Consider the following 18,433-nt stretch of genomic DNA (forward strand, 5'->3'; position numbering starts at 1 on the left):
TTATTATTAAGTACGTCAACGATGCTCCATTATAGTGGTGACTAGGTCATGTCTAGATTAGTCTGTCCAGTGGATGAAATAATCTGTGTGTGTGTGTGTGTGTGTGTGTGTGTGTGTGTGTGTGTGTGTGTGTGTGTGCGTGCAAGTGTGTGTGTTTTATATTTTCTTTGTGTTGAATGCACATATGAATACAAATCTGATCCGTAGAAAGAGAGTAAGCCATTGTCATCCCTTTCAACGCATTCAATATTATTGTTACTTCAAGTGAGTGCAAGTGACGGGAACCTTGGCTTAACTTGCCCAAACAATAATTAATAATAATAATTCATTGAATTTATTTAGCGCTTTTCTAGACACTCAAAGACGCCTACAGTGAAGGGGGGGGGACCTCACTAACCACCACCAGTATGTAGCACCCATTTGGGTGATGCACGGCAGCCAATCGGCGCCAGAACGCTCACCACACACCAGCTTGAGGTGGAGAGTGAGGGATGAGGTGGAGAGAGAGGGAATTATGCACTACATAATTACAGGCCTAAAGTTGTTTATAGATAAAGGATAAAACCATAGGCCAGTTAAAAAGCAAAGTAAGTGCTGGTAATCAGGCCGTTGCGATAACAAAGTTATTTACGTTTTAATTTGATTAATAACGTGAACACAGTTGAAGATACCTGCGGTTTGGCTCCGCCAGCAACATGGTTCCTGGCATCCACAGGTCAAAGGTCGTAGCATATTTGTTCTCTGAGAAGCACAGTGGCAGCAGCGGCAGCAGTCATAAATGGCAGCCTTCAGGCCTTGGAGTGAGAGGATTATATGAAACGTATTGATTACCTTAAGTAACCTTCTAAGAATGTCATGCCCCACTTAATGGACAGTGCAGAATGCCCTCTGGAGAGATATGGATTTACATCCTTGCTGAAAGACACTTTAGCAATGGTGAAAATGTTGGCACAATAGTGCGTTTATCCGCGAAATACATTTCATATTCATATCAGGACCCCTACTATGCAACCATTAGAGTAAATTAGAGCTGTCAAGCGATTAAAATATTTAATCGTGATTAATCGCATTAATGTCATAGTTAACTCACGATTAATCGCAATTAATCACAAATTATTTTTCTATGCTAAATATCCCTTGATTTTTTTGTCCCATAATTCTTCTAATTTTAATTCTCTTATCAACATGGTGAAGTGCATCGGCTTGCCTTGTGCAAATGATTTTTTATTGATAACAACATTGGCATATACTGATCAAAACAGGACGATACAAAAAAAGAGCCTACAGTGCAATTAAACGACTGCTTTGAACAAATGTAATTTGAACATAGCAGTCAGGCTACTGCTTCTTTGTTTTGAGCCAAAGAAAAAAAAAAAAATCTTTTTTTTAAATATAATAATTGCGTTAATCGTGCGATTTTTTTTAACGCCGTTAAAATTGGTTTGCGTTAACGCCGTTAATAACGCGTTTAACTGACAGCTCTAGAGTAAATACATAACCCTTTGAATGATTCAATTTTTCATGTTGACACAATATGCTGCAATGTTGACTGAGGAACATTGTGTGGTTTCATATTAAATAACATGATAGCTTTCTCATTCTCAGGTTTTTCCAGACAGGGTTCCTGCAATCATTTAAATAGGCCTAAATTACTAATTTTAGCAAAACTATTTATTTTATCACTTGCAAAACAACATAGGCCTCAGTATAGTATGCTTCCAAAACAAATGTTTATTATTGTGATATAAAGGCTTTGTGCTATGTGTGCTAAATAAATGTGTGGATGAGAAACCCACATTGGTCGCTGAGGTTGTTATCAATGGATGGCCATAATAACGTATTTTATACAAGTAGTCCTAGCCATCAAACTTTCAAAGCAAGTTCAATATAAATTAATTGGCAAACAGGGACATCTAGTGTTTAGAGGTTGTAAAAGCATAAGTACGGACCGCCGTCGCCACGTTTTCCACAACAACACTAACTGCTGTTTGATTTGTAACATCGTTCTTCTCACCTCGTACTTCACGTATTCTGAAAAAAGTCTGTGCTGTAACTGTTGATACTTATAGGACATAGGTGATGGTCACACTCTCTCTCTCTCTCTCTCTCTCTCTCTCTCTCTCTCTCTCTCTCTCTCTCTCTCTCTCTCTCTCTCTCTCTCTCTCTCTCTCTCTCTCTCTCTCTCTCTCTCTCTCTCTCTCTCTCTCTCTCTCTCAAACCATGATGAATTATGATGAGGATCTAGCATCCGTGCTGAAAGCTGGTGGATGGAAGATGTGACCACGGACTGTTATGGTTGGGTGACGAACAGGAAATGTGCTTATCTGGGGGAACTTACTGCTCTGTGAGAGACATTGACAGAGAGAGAGAGAGAGAGAGAGAGAGAGAGAGAGAGAGAGAGAGAGAGAGAGAGAGAGAGAGAGAGAGAGAGAGAGACAGAGAGAGAGAGAGAGAGACGGCTAGTCAGACAGATGTAGAGAAAGAGGAGCTATAACAAGAAAGAGACAAATAAAAAAATACGTTTCCACAATTTCCTGGACTGGAATAAAGAATGTTCACCTAGCAGTATTAAGCAGCCACTGTGCATCTTCAGGACCATGCCACTAGGGAGACCCAAAAGCTGTTGGAGATGTCTGTTGAATGATGCATGGGAAGGGTCTCTAAAGGGATAATGAACCTAATTTGACCTAAGACAGAGGGAGATTGTTGCTTGCTTATACAATGCTGCTACGCAGAAAATGTAGACTGCACACATACAAGTAGAGGACGTAAATGGGAATAGGAAGGCTCACTGTTTATCCCAAAGCGAACACATCAGTCTGCCTGATAACAACACAGGAAACCCCCCCCCCTCAACGCACTCACACATGCATCATGCACACATACAGACGCATGCACACACACACTTTTATTCACACAGTGACACATTTGTAATACTCTGTCACTCTTACAAACATGCATGCATAGTCTAAAACACACACACACACACGCACACATTTCTGATCAGTCATAAAAAGAAATATGCAGACACTCTTAGAAATATACATTGTCTCATACACACACACACACACACACACACACACACACACACACACACACACACACACACACACACACACACACACACACACACACACACACACACACACACACACACACATCCATATAAGCACACACATTCCACAAGTACCACAGCTGGAACCTATAAGGCCAGAGGGTAGCGTGTGTCTGTCGGGAGTGCGTGTATGCGGGGGTGGGTCCTTGTGGACGGCGCTGCAGAGTCCATTTGGAAAGAGGAACTGTGCGGGGTTGGACCTGTAGTCGACCCTGAGAAGAATCGACCCCTGATAGCACTTCTCAGTGAGGTCAGATCTCCTTCCACCTTTGATGGATGGGAAGAGGAAGCGGGGAGAAGGAAGCGAGGAGTGATTCAACCTCTAAGTCTGCTGTTGGAACAGATCCCCTGCAGTGCCGGAGAGAGGAGACAGGGTCGACTGGGAAGCATGAGAGACGCCGCCGTCACGATGTGGAGGACCCTACTCTTTATTGGGCTGCTGGCTGCCCAGGTTAGGCTGAGCTACCCAAACCCAATGGAGGAGTGTTCTGGCATGGGAGTCCGTAAGCACATCCAGACTTGTTCCCTCTCTTTTGCTTAGCTGCATGATTTTTCCTGTTGATTTGAGCCGAATGTGAAGGGATGAAGTATTGTAGATTTAGGATTGATTGTAAAGCGCTATATACTGTAAATGCAGTCCCTTTACCATTTACCATTGATTCGGTAAGGAAGGGTTTTGACTTCTGGAGAAAACCCTGACAGAACTATTAGAAGAAGGATAGTATAATAACAAGTATAACAAGAAGCAAGAGTAAGACAAGGAATAGGAAGAAAGAGTGTGGAGGGAGAACATCAGCAGAGGGATCAGATCACGTCTGACTGGTGCTGAGTTAGAGAGGCACAGATCATTAACCAGGTGAGAGGGAGCCATAAGATGATATATATATAGTCTGCACTGCCTGAACCATATTAAAGTGAACAGTGTTCAAGCACAGCCTTGCTGTAGAGAAATGGGTCTGTACTGGATCACCGAAGCCACTCAGACCTGTGTGTTGGGGCACTTTTAGAAACTTTGTTTTATATTTTCAATCCCTCATTATACTCAATGCTGTACTTTTTCATGTGTACTTTGAAACTTTGAACATATATGTCAAAGGAAGTTTTCAATGTAAAAGTAGTTTACCCACCTCCTCCACCCCACCCAGCTACATTGATACATTGAGCTGGCTACATAGAAAGCCATTTGACACTGAGATTGTGGTAAGGACTGTAACATGTGCATCAAGTGCACCCTGGGACAATTAGCTGGGAATCAATGGTCATATCAACATGAATCTATAAGTATTATACATGTTGACACAATATTTAGTTTACCCATCATTCCTATTTCAGGTTCAGGGGGACCGAATTATAATGAATTCTCAGTGAATGAATAAAGTACATCCTGTGCCAGCAGGTCTGAGGAGCTTCAATCTGATGACCAAGTGTAACTCCACCACGCTCCGAGAGAAGTCCCTCCAGCAGATCCAGGCCCCCACCACCAACCTCTTCATCCCCATCCTGTACCTGTTTGCACTCTGCGTGGGGCTGCCCGCCAACCTGCTGGCTCTCTGGGTGCTGGTGTTCAGAACCAAGAAGCTTCCCTCCACCACGCTGCTCATCAACCTGACGGCCGGTGACATCATGCTGCTGCTCGTCCTGCCCTTCCGCATCGTCTACCACCTGAAGGGCAACGACTGGGTGTTTGGCGAGCCCTTCTGCCGCATCGTCATGGCCATGTTCTACGGCAACATGTACGGCTGTAACCTGTGCCTGGCGCTGGTGGCGTTGGACCGCTACGTGGCGCTGGTGCACCCCTTCGGCGCCAAGGTTCTCCGGAGCCGCAGGACGTCCCTGTACATGAGCTTGGTGGTGTGGATGGTGGTGATTGCCGCTATGGTCCCTCTCCTTGTGTCCCAGCAGTCCTACGTGCTGGACGAGCTCCAGATCACCACCTGCCACGACGCCCTACCGGTGCAGGAACAGGAGACCTACTTCCTGCCCTACTTCACAACGTTGTTCACTCTGTGCTTCCTGCTGCCCTTCCTGGTCATTGTGTACTGCTACAGCGCTGTTCTTCGCACCCTGGTGGCCGGTGGGAAGAGGTACAGCCATGCGGTGCGCGTGACGGCCTTGGTCCTCGTGGTGTTCCTGGTATGCATGTTGCCGAGCAACATCCTCCTACTGCTCACCTACTCCGACAGCATCCTGGACGGGGAGGACATATACCTGCCCTACATGGTTAGCCTAGCGGTCAGCACCCTTAATAGCTGCATCGACCCCTTCATCTACTACTACGTGTCGGACGACTTCAGGGAAAAGGTGAGGAATTTGCTGCCTTGCTGTGGCGACAGAAACGACAACTCGTCCTCCTCGGGGAACCCTGTGTCGAATTCGTCCTCGTCCAGGATAAAGAGCCAGCTCACCTTGCTGTCCAAATCCAGCCGGCAGGCCACCATTGACGAGGATGCTGCTTGAGGCTGCCATGGAAGAACCTTCTACAGAGCAGAGTTCTGCATTTCTGTAAACCTCATCCATTGGGTTCCATTCGATGTTCCATTTGATTATGTCATGCTGAAGTGTACTTGGATAGAGGAAAATATTAGGCGACGTTTGCGCTCTGAATGCTTTGGGTTCATAAGTAGATGCCAAGATGTTTTTTAACTGTCGCCATGAAGGAAAACCGCTCTCTGATAGAACCCTCAACATTATAGAATCCATTTCTGTGATGGAACCCTCTCTATCGTACATTCTCTCCAATACATTGTAGAAGTCTCTCTCTCTCTCTCTCTCTCTCTCTCGTTCTCTCTCTCTCTCTCTCTCTCTCTCTCTCTCTCTCTCTCTCTCTCTCTCTCTCTCTCTCTCTCTCTCTCTCTCTCTCTCTCTCTCTCTCTCTCTCTCTCTCTCTCTCTCTCTCTCTCTCTCTCTCTCTCTCTCTCTCTCTCTCATGTTGTGGGATACACTGCCCTGTTGAAATGGCCTGGATAGGCTGTCACCTATTTGGTTACAGCTGGAAATGAAGTTGTCCAGCTATCGCTCTGCATCTCTGATAAGGAGTTTACATTCTTGTCCATAGTTAGTATGATCTTTCACGGGTAGAGCCCAACATGTCCCCAAGGGTAGCCCTGAGTGGAAAAATGACACATTAAACAGCATGTTTTTAGGAAGTTCAACTCCTTATGTGGCAGTGCTCGCTGACCTACTAGTACACGGTTTGTTTGTTTATTAAGGACATGGATGTCAACAGCCAGAAGGAAACAGATGGGCATTGAAATGCAGCCTGTCCTCCAATCTAAACAAAAGAATAGGTCATTTCTAAAGAAAAAAAACAGCAATACGTCACCATGACAACTATAGAAAACATTGCATTAACTAGCATACTAAACATAACAAACTAATTTCTTCCATTTTGTTTGTTGTATTGCTGTTTCTTCGAACAGGGGCTAAAATGTGGATTTGGGTCGTTTTGGACGACATATATAAACTAAAAATTCTGTTGTTTACGTTGGAGATTACATTTTAGAAATGACCTTGTGAGATGAACCGAGAATTAACATTTCTATGCTAAAAAGTGTTTCCATATGCATAGGCACAAGGTTAACTTACGGTTCATAACAACCACTGGACAATAATTTCAATCCTTAAAATACACTCGCTTTGTGTTTTTTTGCCCTCACAGAATGTTTAATAAACTATCTTTAATTGAAATCTATAAAAATTGTTTGTGATCAATTAATATTTTTATGTATTCTGTGAAACGTAGCACAGGAGGTGGCTGAGATACATGATACTTGCAATACTATTTATTTAAACACAACAAACAGAAAGCAAATAATTTAACCATAGAAGACATTTTGGTTTGTCTGAACATGCATGCCTTCTGGCTTTTTCCAGGTGCTAAATACCTAAGTAACTTAAGAGTTATCAGGTATTTTTATCCAGAATGTTTTAATATGTACATATTACATATTGTCAAATAAAAAAATATCAAAAATCCAATAACTTAGGTAACTACTAGCAAAGCATGGTCTTTTTGAGATTTCTCTTTTCGCTCCAAAAGTAAGTGTTCCTCAAAAGAACAAAGAAGGACCCACCGCAGAACTATTTAGTTGTAATGCTTTACCTTGTGGTACCTCCGTACATATCAATCCTGACAGAGGGGAAACAAATGCATTAACAGTGCACTGAAATTGAAAACGTCGTAAGGCATTTAACTTGACAACTGTGTATTCAGAAAAGTCCTGACCCCCTATGTTTTAAGGCCAGCCGGCATCTCCTGATAACCACTATCATATTAGCCCAGCCCGTCAGGAGTAGGAGCAACAACACCAACTCATCCACCAGCAAAAAAGCCGTAGCCTACAATTGACAAAACAAGACACTACCCATTCCAGACACAGAACAGGTAGGTCACATTTAAATTAATTAAAAATATAAAGAGCCTAAAAGCCAGTTAACCTGCACATTCTCTGAGGTGTCTTTCTCTAAGAGGGTATTGGGAGAGTACGATCCTAACTCTTTTCATTTGGTTGTTATGATTATGAAGGTTGGCAACATTAACAGTTCAGTAAGAATGAATGCATCTTGAAGATTGCCTCTGGGATCTGATAATATTTACATTAAAGAGGGGGCAATGAATAATTACAACAACGGTCCATGGAGGGTAAAAAGATATGTTTAGCTCTAATGCTGGTGGCTTGGATTGTTTACCCTGATAAGCCATACTATTTTAAACATATCCATAGATCATCAGCTCCATGTACTGCTCTATCTCAGGTTACACTGTTTCTGTTAAATAAGAGTGCCCATTAGTTGAACTTGTCTGATAGATTACACCCCCACTGTGGAATGATGCTTTTTAATGTTGCTAATATTTTACTTAGGGTTAAAGAGAGCTCTGTGCGCATTTGTTCCCAGAAGGTTGTTGACCAAAACAATTGACAAACTAGAATATCAATGGATTCACCAGAAGCACGCTTCTCTAGCAATTCATTTTGTAGGGAAATTGTACTTCCCGATGAGCCGGCAAGGCGGGACTGCTAAAGACAGCAGTTAAGAAGGGAGAGAAATACACATGTAAAATAGTCAGGAATCCCTGTGTAGCTGAATGAAATTTGCTGCCATCTAGTGATCCATAATGAAACTCAATAACCTAGGCTGATTAAAACTTTATTTTACCATATCTTATATGTGAAACGCTGAAGCCATTTCAAATACGACAATTAGCTTCCCCCCATAATGACAAATATTTTTCAATCACTAAACAATGGCCAGAACACCATCTCTACATTCCAATTCCGATACATTCCGATTGCAATAACCCTATCCTGGTCATTGCAATGGGACGTCACGATTTACAAGTCCCAAACCCATTTGCAAAAATACATTATATGCTTTAATTAAAAAGAAACTTGAGATAAAGCTTTTACTTATTCATATGGGACTTATTTATAAATAAAAGTTACTGCATTTAGTCAGCCAGTCACATTTTCAGGTCAATTTTTTTTGGTTTCAGGTGTTGATTCCCCTTCTGACTGAAACTATTTGATGAATCAATGGATCAACAAGAAAATGAAAACACAGCTCTTAGCCAAGGTGAGTACTACATTGCAAATTTTAGGCGGATATTGGCTGGATTTTTGTAAACAATCGTCAATTTTACGTTCACAATAAATATCTTAGTTAAAGGGACACTGTGTAATATTTTAAGTCATTTATTACCTCAAAACGACGTATTCATTCATAAATAAGTCGTCATTGGTGTAAAATTATCCCTGTCAAAAATCGCACTTATCCTCCTGAGCGAAGAATAATTAATATCTAGTTACATAGGACGGGTAAGCTTCATAGAGGCTTCCATGTTCTTCCGGTCTATGAACTGCCGAGAGGGGCAAAAAGCACTACGTGGTACAGGAAATGCAAACGCGTTTTCACTCTGAGCCAGCGTGAATGATGAATAATTCACTATCTTGCTCGAGGAGTAATTACTCATACATCATTAGTTTACAATAATGATTCAATGCAGTTTGAAATTTGTTTGAAATAACGAACCTCATCATCACTCGAATGACTCGATGAGGTAGTATTGGATGTCATGACGCAGCTTCTTGGCACATACTGCCCACCGTAGTTTTTGAACAAGCGAGCACTATTCGTTTGAATGCAATACACAATTGTACCACTAGATGGGAGTAATTTTTACACAGTGTCCCTTTAATAAATACTTCAGCGTCAAAACACAATCTTCCATTCTTTCTTCCAAAGTCGCGGCTGGAATCGCGCTTTCGCTGTTGGCTGCTTTTGTCGCCACCGTGTGGTGGTTCGACCGCCAGAGACGAACCAGCGAGAGTCCTACCAGACCGCGCATGGAAGGGGACCGATCAGTATTCAAGGTGCCCCAGAGCCCGCCACCCAAGACACCAAAACCCTCCGTTTTTGAGGTATACCTGCATAAAACACACAATTGGTTAAAGTTAAAGAATATTTTATCTGAAATAAATGATGTGAAGAGAAACAAATTGATGATGATTTAATTGATTTGACAAATATTGAGCTGAGTTCCTTTTGAGTCACTGCAAGGTGGACATTTATATGACTTAACCCTGTGTACCTGTCTTTGATTTTCAGCCAATCTCAGAGCCTGAAGTCCAGGAAGCGGTGGGACAATTTGAAGACACAGAGGAGGCAGAAGAGAACATGGTTTCCTAGTTTAAATGTATTCCTGTTTTATCTGTCCTGTATTTTCTACAAATATTTTTTGAAGTTACAAAAGACATTGTATTGTGTTAATTGTGGAACGCTTTTCTATTATTTCTTCTTCTTTACATTTCCCTGTTACAGAATCCTTTCAGAAATAATCTAGCCAAAGAGAAGTAGAAAACTAGAAGTTGTTGAAGCACCATTTAAACAAAATAAGATTTTGCTTTAGATATCCATAGATTTGGACCCAGTTAGGCTATTCATGACATTTAGTTGTCATTATTTAAAAATACCTTATATTTTTGTAATTATTACAACTTAGTGACACAATAATAAAGGAATACCAATCTAAGTGTTTGGTTCATCTCAGGGCCGGCCCCAGGGCTTTTAGGGCTGTTTTCTTTGTATTGATGACATTTCCATTTTCTCTCCATCCCCTGCTGAGCAAGAGTAACACGTATGCCATGTTCTCCAGCGCCAGGAGAATGAGCTTTAAGTAAAGGTTTGGAAGTGGGAATTACACCCCAAGTCCCCTCGGTGTCCTGTCTAGGGTACAACATACAGGCCAAGGGCAGGTGAAGATGACCTCGCAAAGGTAGCTCCTCTGGCAGAATTGCCCGGCCCGCCGAATCTCCATCAGGACAAACCCACGGGTAGCCCCGGTCTGTCCTCCAGCCGGGGGACAGGTTAATCAACCGACTAGCGTGCCCGACTCTTCCTGGTCGTGTCTTGGGCCAAGCTAGGGTAGGATTACAAAGTTCTGAAAACCAAACGCCTGGGGTCACGTACCAAATAACAAGGGTAGGAACTTCCCGAGACCCCGTAAAAAGGGGGGGACGAATGATCAAGAGTTCAACTGTTGCCCTGGGTTACTGTCACTGGCTTTCATGTTTGCCGTCCCCGATTTAACGCATTTACCGGGAGGCGGGTTGGATGTCCCGTATCCACGTCCCGTAATAGGGATTCAAACAAAGCATTTAAATGAAGATGAATGGATAATTAACAGAGGTGGATGAAGTAAGGGTAGATGGACCAGGAAAAAAATATTATTATTCAACTAACCTATAAACAAGCATCATAGTAAGAAAAGAAAAGCATGCTCTATGCTCATTCTAATAGCACATACTTTGTTTTCCTCTTTTCAACATCCGCAAGTACTTATTAAACATTTTATCATCATACAGACAAGAACATATTAAACATTTACTATCAAGCAGACAAGTACATACAAAACATTCTGGTATCAGGCAGGCAAGTACATATGTGGTACCATTCAATAGAGGTACAGTACGGAAGTCCCCAAGTCAGGAAATCCTATAAAGTTACAAAAGACATTGTATTGTGTTAATTGTGGAACGCTTTTCTATTATTTCTTCCTCTTTACATTTCCCTGTTACAGAATCCTTTCAGAAATAATCTAGCCAAAGAGAAGTAGAAAACTAGAAGTTGTTGAAGCACCATTTAAACAAAATAAGATTTTGCTTTAGATATCAATAGATTTGGACCCAGTTAGGCTATTCATGACATTTAGTTGTCATTATTTAAAAATACCTTATATTTTTGTAATTATTACAACTTAGTGACACAATAATAAAGGAATACCAATCTAAGTGTTTGGTTCATCTCAGGGCCGGCCCCCGGGCTTTTAGGGCTGTTTTCTTTGTATTGATGACATTTCCATTTTCTCTCCATCCCCTGCTGAGCAAGAGTAACACGTATGCCATGTTCTCCAGCGCCAGGAGAATGAGCTTTAAGTAAAGGTTTGGAAGTGGGAATTACACCCCAAGTCCCCTCGGTGTCCTGTCTAGGGTACAACATACAGGCCAAGGGCAGGTGAAGATGACCTCGCAAAGGTAGCTCCTCTGGCAGAATTGCCCGGCCCGCCGAATCTCCATCAGGACAAACCCACGGGTAGCCCCGGTCTGTCCTCCAGCAGGGGGACAGGTTAATCAACCGACTAGCGTGCCCGACTCTTCCTGGTCGTGTCTTGGGCCAAGCTAGGGTAGGATTACAAAGTTCTGAAAACCAAACGCCTGGGGTCACGTACCAAACAACAAGGGTAGGAACTTCCCGAGACCCCGTAAAAAGGGGGGGACGAATGATCAAGAGTTCAACCGTTGCCCTGGGTTACTGTCACTGGCTTTCATGTTTGCCGTCCCCGATTTAACGCATTTACCGGGAGGCGGGTTGGATGTCCCGTATCCACGTCCCGTAATAGGGATTCAAACAAAGCATTTAAATGAAGATTAATGGATAATTAACAGAGGTGGATGAAGTAAGGGTAGATGGACCAGGAAAAAAATATTATTATTCAACTAACCTATAAACAAGCATCATAGTAAGAAAAGAAAATCATGCTCTATGCTCATTCTAATAGCACATACTTTGGTTTCCTCTTTTCAACATCCGCAAGTACTTATTAAACATTTTATCATCATACAGACAAGAACATATTAAACATTTACTATCAAGCAGACAAGTACATACAAAACATTCTGGTATCAGGCAGGCAAGTACATATGTGGTACCATTCAATAGAGGTACAGTACGGAAGTCCCCAAGTCAGGAAATCCTATAAAGACCCCTGCCATGGTGGTATGGCTGATCAGTTCATTGTCATATCCATTAGAAGGCAAACCTGTAGATGCCCAACATCTGTCTGGTCCTTCAAGTAATGTTTAAAAACAATGTAAAAAGACGGAACTGTTGGGAGGATTGACAACCCAGAAATTCACACCAACTTTGGGTGCCCCCCATGTTGTTTTTGTTGTGTGGTTGGGACATTTCAAACTGCACATCCAAAACACTTTTGCAATATCGAAAAACAATCATTATTTTTCAACTAAATAGAAAACACAAATGCAAAAGCCAAAAGATAAATGATGTATTGATTCCACCTGCCCGCTTAAACAGCATTCCGCAGTTTGTGTGGCGCAAGTGAAGGTAAAGTTTCAAAGATTACTTTTATTTGAATTAGATTTAGGCTATTCTATACTGTATAAGTATATAAATATACAAATAGTAAAAAGTAAATAATAATATTGAGGCTTTTCCTTTCAGGTTTTTCGTTAATGCACTGAATTTGCAAAGCGGCTAGATATGCATGTTAGTTTGACACAACTCGGCCACCATAATTTGAGCCCTGAACAACCGCAAAGAGTGGTCATGCTAAAAAGCCTTGTATGGGTATAGCAACATTAAAGATAAAATACTGGTGAAAAAAATGAATGGTTTTGTTATAATCTGTAGCAGATAAAAGAATGTCGACTCATAAGGATAATTGCAAGAAAGATATAAATCATATTGATTCCAGTCTAGTTATAGACACTACTTAGACATACCAAACACATATACATTGGCAGTATTACTATAATATTGCCCACAAACACATAAACATCATGTCTGATTACGCTATAAGCGCAAACACTTCTTTGGCCACAATTGTGATTATTCAGTTAAAACAAACATTGAAGTGGCAATCTCAAAGATCTTTCTTTAAGATAAATGTCAGTTAAGTCATTATCTATCGCCGAGTGATAGAAACACAATGGGGATTGAGCCTAATGTCAACTGAATTCGGTGAATACAAGGGCTTTCACCCTTGTATTCACCGAATTCTGAATGTTACAGACTGGGTGTCAGGGGCAACTTTCCCGCCTCTCATGCAAATTGCAAATAACGCAGTTGGTGATCACCCAGTAGTTACCCTGCCAGAGAGAGTACGGCAGTGCTATTACTTAAACTAACTCACTCCACTTTTTTCAGCCATAGAGAACAAGGAAAAGGTCTTCGAGATGGCCTCTTTTAAGTTTCACAATGATTTACCTTTGCTATTAAGACAGACATATAATTATATGTATTTGCCTGTTTGATCCAGATTAAAGCAAATGTACAAATATTTTTTTGCCTGACCACTTTTCGGCAGAACCCCATTACAGATTTTTTAAACAGAGGTCTGCATTGTCGTAGAGATTAGGTTAGGGTTTAGTTGCTGTGGGCACTGTGGTTTGCTACTGGGGCATTTATCCAAAATGTTTTACAATACTGCAGGGCTTCAATGGCAGTATAAACACTGCTGTTTGGACTTTATACCATTCAATATGGACACTAAATAAAAACCTGCTGGATTTAAAAAAATGCATCGCTAGTTAGCAACCTCGTATTAAAATATTTTTTGTAGGAAATAAGAGAAGGGCTTTTAGCTACTGAAACAGAGCAAACAAAGCACCTTGATGGCACACTAGTCTGAAAGATAATCCATCTGCCAAAAATAAATAAATATATATATTAAAGAACCAGATTGGGCTGGCCAATTTGTTCCCCAATATCGTTTGCGGTTATTTAAATTAATTATGTTCCTCTAATGAAGTGTAGAAAATCTAAAAAATGCAAACATTATATCCTTTACTTCTTGGAGGAAGATCAATATTGGGAAATAAAAGTTTGATATAAAAACATTATCTAAGTTGCCAATGTAGTAAATTTCTCAAGTAAAGTCCAAGTAGGTCGCAATTGTGTCCCTTGCCTAGTAGTATACTAGGCAATACTAGCCCTAATATCCTATCCAAAACTGAAGATATATATTTGATTTTGTTTAAACTAAATTGTGTCAACTTGTATATACACTGAGACATTTTTCATCTTTAAATTAGAAGGACTACTTATCCGGTTATTTTAATTAAATTGATGGTCTCTAGTTTCTTAGCCCAAAACAACTGCCAGACTATGTCCAGAGTCTCCAGACACTTCCAGGAACAAAGCTGGTAATCTCTTTGCAAACATTACCAATGCTCCCCTCCCCCCCCCCCCGCTGGTCAACAAACAGCTAATGCCAAAAACATGCACTAACTTACGATTGGGACAGCCTGGAAATTACACTCTGTTGCAAGAGGGAAGCGATCCAATGTGTTGGGGCAGGGGCAGAAATCAGGAAGTGTGTTCCCCGGCCACCCTATAAAACTCCAGGAATCTACCATCAACTCCATTTGACTCCTTCAGAAGGCGTAGCAACAGATTTAATACACTTTTAAGCTTCAGCTGTACTTCCGAGATCCACAATGAAGACAGCCCTGACTTGCACGTTGTTGTTGGGTAGGTGATAAGACCGATAGATCTTTGATGATGGATACAATGACATAGCTTATTGTCAACAGTGATGGAATGAATGTGCTTTAGATTTAGTTGTATAACAAAGCAATGCGTTTGTCACACCTGCGTAGTCGGTCATGGATGAATGGATTAATAATATCGTATAATCTTTTTGGCAGAGTGGGTAAGATAGTGGGGGCTTTGAAGTAAGTGACTAATGTAATGTGTGCACCTGTGTGTTTGTGTGTATTTGTGCTTCTGTGCACATGTGTGTCTGTGTGTTTTTGTGTGTGTGTGTGTGTTTGTGTGTGCACCTGTCTGTTTGTGTGTGTGTGTGTGTGTGTGTGTGTGTGTGTGTGTGTGTGTGTGTGTGTGTGTGTGTGTGTGTGTGTGTGTGTGTGTGTGTGTACATGTCTGTGCATGCGTGTCTTCTCAGTTGTGTTGGGTCTTTGTGAAAGTGTTCAATTCGGGCCGCTCTGCAGTGGGAACAGCGCCAACACCAGGAGATCTTCAGATCGCCATGGAGAGGGTCGATTTGGAGCACAACGGTATTTCTATACTTCTACCATCAAATACACACACCCTACACTAGTTAACAGTTCTCAAATACTAAATACACTGCAGACAAGATCTCTCATGTAAAAAATTGAGTGAAATTGCGGAGACTTAAAGGTTGGGTATGGGATTTGCGAAAACGCCAGCAGATTTTGAAAATACACAACTCAAATGGTCCTACCCCTTCTCCTTCAACGCTGACTCTGACTCCACCCATTCCAAGTACATGGACGCGCAATCATGCACGAGCAAACAGAAAGCCGGAGAGCGAGCCATTAGCTAGTTAGCTAGCTCCAGTAGCTACCGCAGGATAACAACAAACAGAAGCTTGCTCTGGGTCATGAGCTTTGAGTACGTGCATGAAGGGGTCACGCGCGGGGAGCAGGGGAGGGGGAATGCAGTACGACCATTTGATTGACGTACTTACTGTCCAATGCCACTCGGTGGGTCTGGAAATCATTGGCTGGAGTTTTTCGAGCCCTGCCCGCTCCACAGATGATTGACTTGTTTAATTTTCATGTCAGTACTTCTATCTCAGTGGCTGTAAGTGGGTTATGATAAGGATTTCAAGTAATTTTGCAAAAATGGCCAATAAAGAGAATTCCATACCCAACCTTAAAATAAATCAAATCCAAATCGTAATACCTTTATTGCCAAGATTATGAGGCAAAAAGGACCTTAATTCAGCTGCAGAAAATAAACTTTGGACAGGAACAAATTACTCGACAAAACAATCAACACACAACATGTATCAACCCACAAGGGAAAATGTACACAATACAACAACAGTATACACAATAGGTGTTTAGGAGTACACCATAGTTGTTTATAAGAGATTGTGTGTTAACGTTTTGCGACCCAATGAGTGAACACATTCAATTTGGAATCTCATCTTCATTCTGCACTCTTTCACTGCCACATTGACCTTTTGTTGTCATTTCGTTTACATTCAATACAGAACCAACCTTTCAGGGTATGTGCTTTGTATTTGTGTATTTGTTTTCATGCGCAGTCAGGGACGTACCCACAAGGGGTTGGATATCCTCTGCAGTGACGGCTCTAATGTCCTAGCTCCGTTTGACGTCCAGCTGAACGGGAAGCTCACGGTGTACGCTGACCCCACCAACGCCCAGACCGCCATCAACAAAGGCATTAACCTCCGGGGAGAAGGTCCGCTTTCCCTTCAACATGTTCTCATGTGGTTCCTCTTGGTCTACCGGTTCCTAAATTATCAGTAAAAGTTGGGCTTAATTGTAAACTAGTTTGGGTGCAGGACCTGTTTCCCAAGCGTGCCCTGACGAGCAATGTCATCAGTAAACTCACAAGGATATAGCTGGACACAGTGACTTCTCCCAATAAGATCATACACAATTGTGGATGTAGGCGAAATTAATCGAACGTTACCTGAGAATTGTAATTTTGTGCTGAACATGTGTGTGTGTCCCACCTCCAGGATTGTGTTTCAAGCTGTTCTATGTGGACCCGGTCCAGACCACTGGAACGATCCGGAAGGGGCAGAAGATCGGCACCATGTTGCCCATGCAGACAGTCTACCCTGGAATCCAGTCCCACGTCCACGTCCAAATGTGCGACAAGTCCGACCCCACACCCCACTTCTAAGTCTGACTCCGCCCCCTATCGCGGTGTCTGACCCTGTGCCTACTTGTAATTGCAAATAAACCTTGGTCCTTTTAAAAGCTAACATATCTTGCTATGAGAACCAACCTTTGACATTTCACCCATTTTGTTAATCCAACGGCATGCTAAATGTTTTTAACAATAAAAACGGAATGTTTCTAAACATCAACTGCACTGTGTGTGTGTTGTGTTGGTGGGGGTAAGGGGTGGGGGGTTAAGAAGCTAATAATCGATGGATGACAAAATACCTGCTGAGTACCCTCAGAGACACTGGAGGGCAGCAACACTCTCTCTCTCTCTCTCTCTCTCTCTCTCTCTCTCTCTCTCTCTCTCTCTCTCTCTCTCTCTCTCTCTCTCTCTCTCTCTCTCTCTCTCTCTCTCTCTCTCTCTCTCTCTCTCTCTCTCTCTCTCTCTCTCTCTCTCTCTCTCTCTCTCTCTCTCTCTCTCTCTCTCTCTCTCTCTCTCTCTCTCTCTCCTGAATAAATCTCCCTCCCTTGTTTCTGAGTAGCTAATTTTCGGCAATCCCTCCAGACTAAAACTGTTTTAGTTTTGGCATATATGCGTGAGAAATGGCATGAACTGAAACTGTTGCTTGAGTTTAGATGGACTGCTACTGCATAATCTAGAATAGAATAGACAGAAAAAAAATGGTCCGGTAGTCTGACATTTGCAGCCACCGCCTACTGTACTGGTGTTGTGATATCGGACTGGTAAGGTATGCAGACAATTTGCAGACAGAAAGGTGGGATTTGGAATCTTTATTAAGTTAAAAGTCCCACTGCCCCATCTGTTTCAAACATCTGGATGTGCTGAGTAGCATAAAACACAGAGTTTTACTGTGAAGTCCTCCACGTGTGTACGCACAGCTGCGTACCCTCGGCAGTACACCTGCCATTATAGTTCAGTTCATGGAGGACAACAGGAGAACTTCACAAAGGTGGAGCAGCCGCTGTGAGAGCAGGCTTATATAGGATGGTTTTATGATGGATTGAGCAACGTGGAGAATTAGGAATAAGAGGTACGTAACATCAAAACCTAAATAACACGATTGAAGGAGACAAATCACCTTAACTGCTATTACTGCCTAACCCCGTCTGAGATTTCAATTGAACGGATTCATCAGTGGAATTTTGTAAAATACGTAACAGATTGTCTTTACTTTACCGTATGAATGTTCATGGGAGCCAGCCGCGCAACAGCACATAAAACCCGCTTCTGGTGCATTCATGGCATGTGATTTAGTCATGTGAGGTATTTCTACCCCCCTCCCCCCTATTGACACATCCAGGCTACTGAGGCTACGTTTATACGTAGCAGGGTATTTATAGAAATGAATATTTCCCCCCCACCGTTTTCAAA

General features: G+C 42.0%; 2 protein-coding genes and 1 long non-coding RNA gene across 6 annotated transcripts; all 3 read left to right on the forward strand.

The window, feature by feature from the left end:
* Window positions 1-2,157: 2,157 nt before the first annotated feature.
* Window positions 2,158-6,806, forward strand: si:ch211-132p1.2 (proteinase-activated receptor 4). Of its 4 annotated transcripts, none has more exons than XM_030368997.1 (2): window positions 2,158-3,566; window positions 4,509-6,806. In XM_030368997.1, exons 1-2 carry the CDS (start codon window positions 3,392-3,394, stop codon window positions 5,570-5,572), a joined length of 1,239 nt encoding a protein of 412 aa, XP_030224857.1. In that variant the 5' UTR covers window positions 2,158-3,391; the 3' UTR covers window positions 5,573-6,806. The 4 variants fall into 4 exon arrangements, with proteins under 4 accessions (XP_030224857.1, XP_030224858.1, XP_030224855.1 ...); XM_030368998.1 differs by having other exon boundaries at window positions 2,159-3,566; window positions 4,512-6,806; XM_030368995.1 differs by having other exon boundaries at window positions 2,162-3,618.
* A 547-nt stretch (window positions 6,807-7,353) lies between these two features.
* Window positions 7,354-10,145, forward strand: LOC115552700 (uncharacterized). Its single transcript, XR_003978364.1, has 4 exons — window positions 7,354-7,499; window positions 8,610-8,689; window positions 9,359-9,534; window positions 9,722-10,145. It is a non-coding gene; the product is annotated as an uncharacterized LOC115552700 (long non-coding RNA).
* Window positions 10,146-14,667: 4,522 nt separating this feature from the next.
* lect2.1 (leukocyte cell derived chemotaxin 2, tandem duplicate 1) lies at window positions 14,668-17,243 on the forward strand. Its single transcript, XM_030368993.1, has 4 exons — window positions 14,668-14,884; window positions 15,318-15,429; window positions 16,449-16,606; window positions 16,890-17,243. The coding sequence occupies exons 1-4, from the start codon at window positions 14,851-14,853 to the stop codon at window positions 17,054-17,056; spliced, it is 471 nt and encodes a 156-aa protein (XP_030224853.1). The 5' UTR covers window positions 14,668-14,850; the 3' UTR covers window positions 17,057-17,243.
* Window positions 17,244-18,433: the final 1,190 nt, after the last annotated feature.

Source organism: Gadus morhua, chromosome 10 (assembly GCF_902167405.1).
Source record: "Gadus morhua chromosome 10, gadMor3.0, whole genome shotgun sequence".
Lineage (NCBI taxonomy): Eukaryota > Metazoa > Chordata > Actinopteri > Gadiformes > Gadidae > Gadus > Gadus morhua.

What these genes read in the sequence shown, in the direction of transcription:
- si:ch211-132p1.2 (XM_030368995.1), top strand. Translation starts at nt 3,246, where the DNA reads ATGCGGGGGTGGGTCCTTGTGGACGGCGCTGCAGAGTCCATTTGGAAA. An exon ending in GTGTTCTGGCATGGGAGTCC is followed by an intron (nt 3,619 to 4,508) that starts GTAAGCACATCC and finishes ATCCTGTGCCAG; the next exon opens with CAGGTCTGAGGAGCTTCAAT.
- lect2.1 (XM_030368993.1), top strand. Translation starts at nt 14,851, where the DNA reads ATGAAGACAGCCCTGACTTGCACGTTGTTGTTGG. An exon ending in GACTTGCACGTTGTTGTTGG is followed by an intron (nt 14,885 to 15,317) that starts GTAGGTGATAAG and finishes GTGTCTTCTCAG; the next exon opens with TTGTGTTGGGTCTTTGTGAA. An exon ending in GGTCGATTTGGAGCACAACG is followed by an intron (nt 15,430 to 16,448) that starts GTATTTCTATAC and finishes TTTCATGCGCAG; the next exon opens with TCAGGGACGTACCCACAAGG.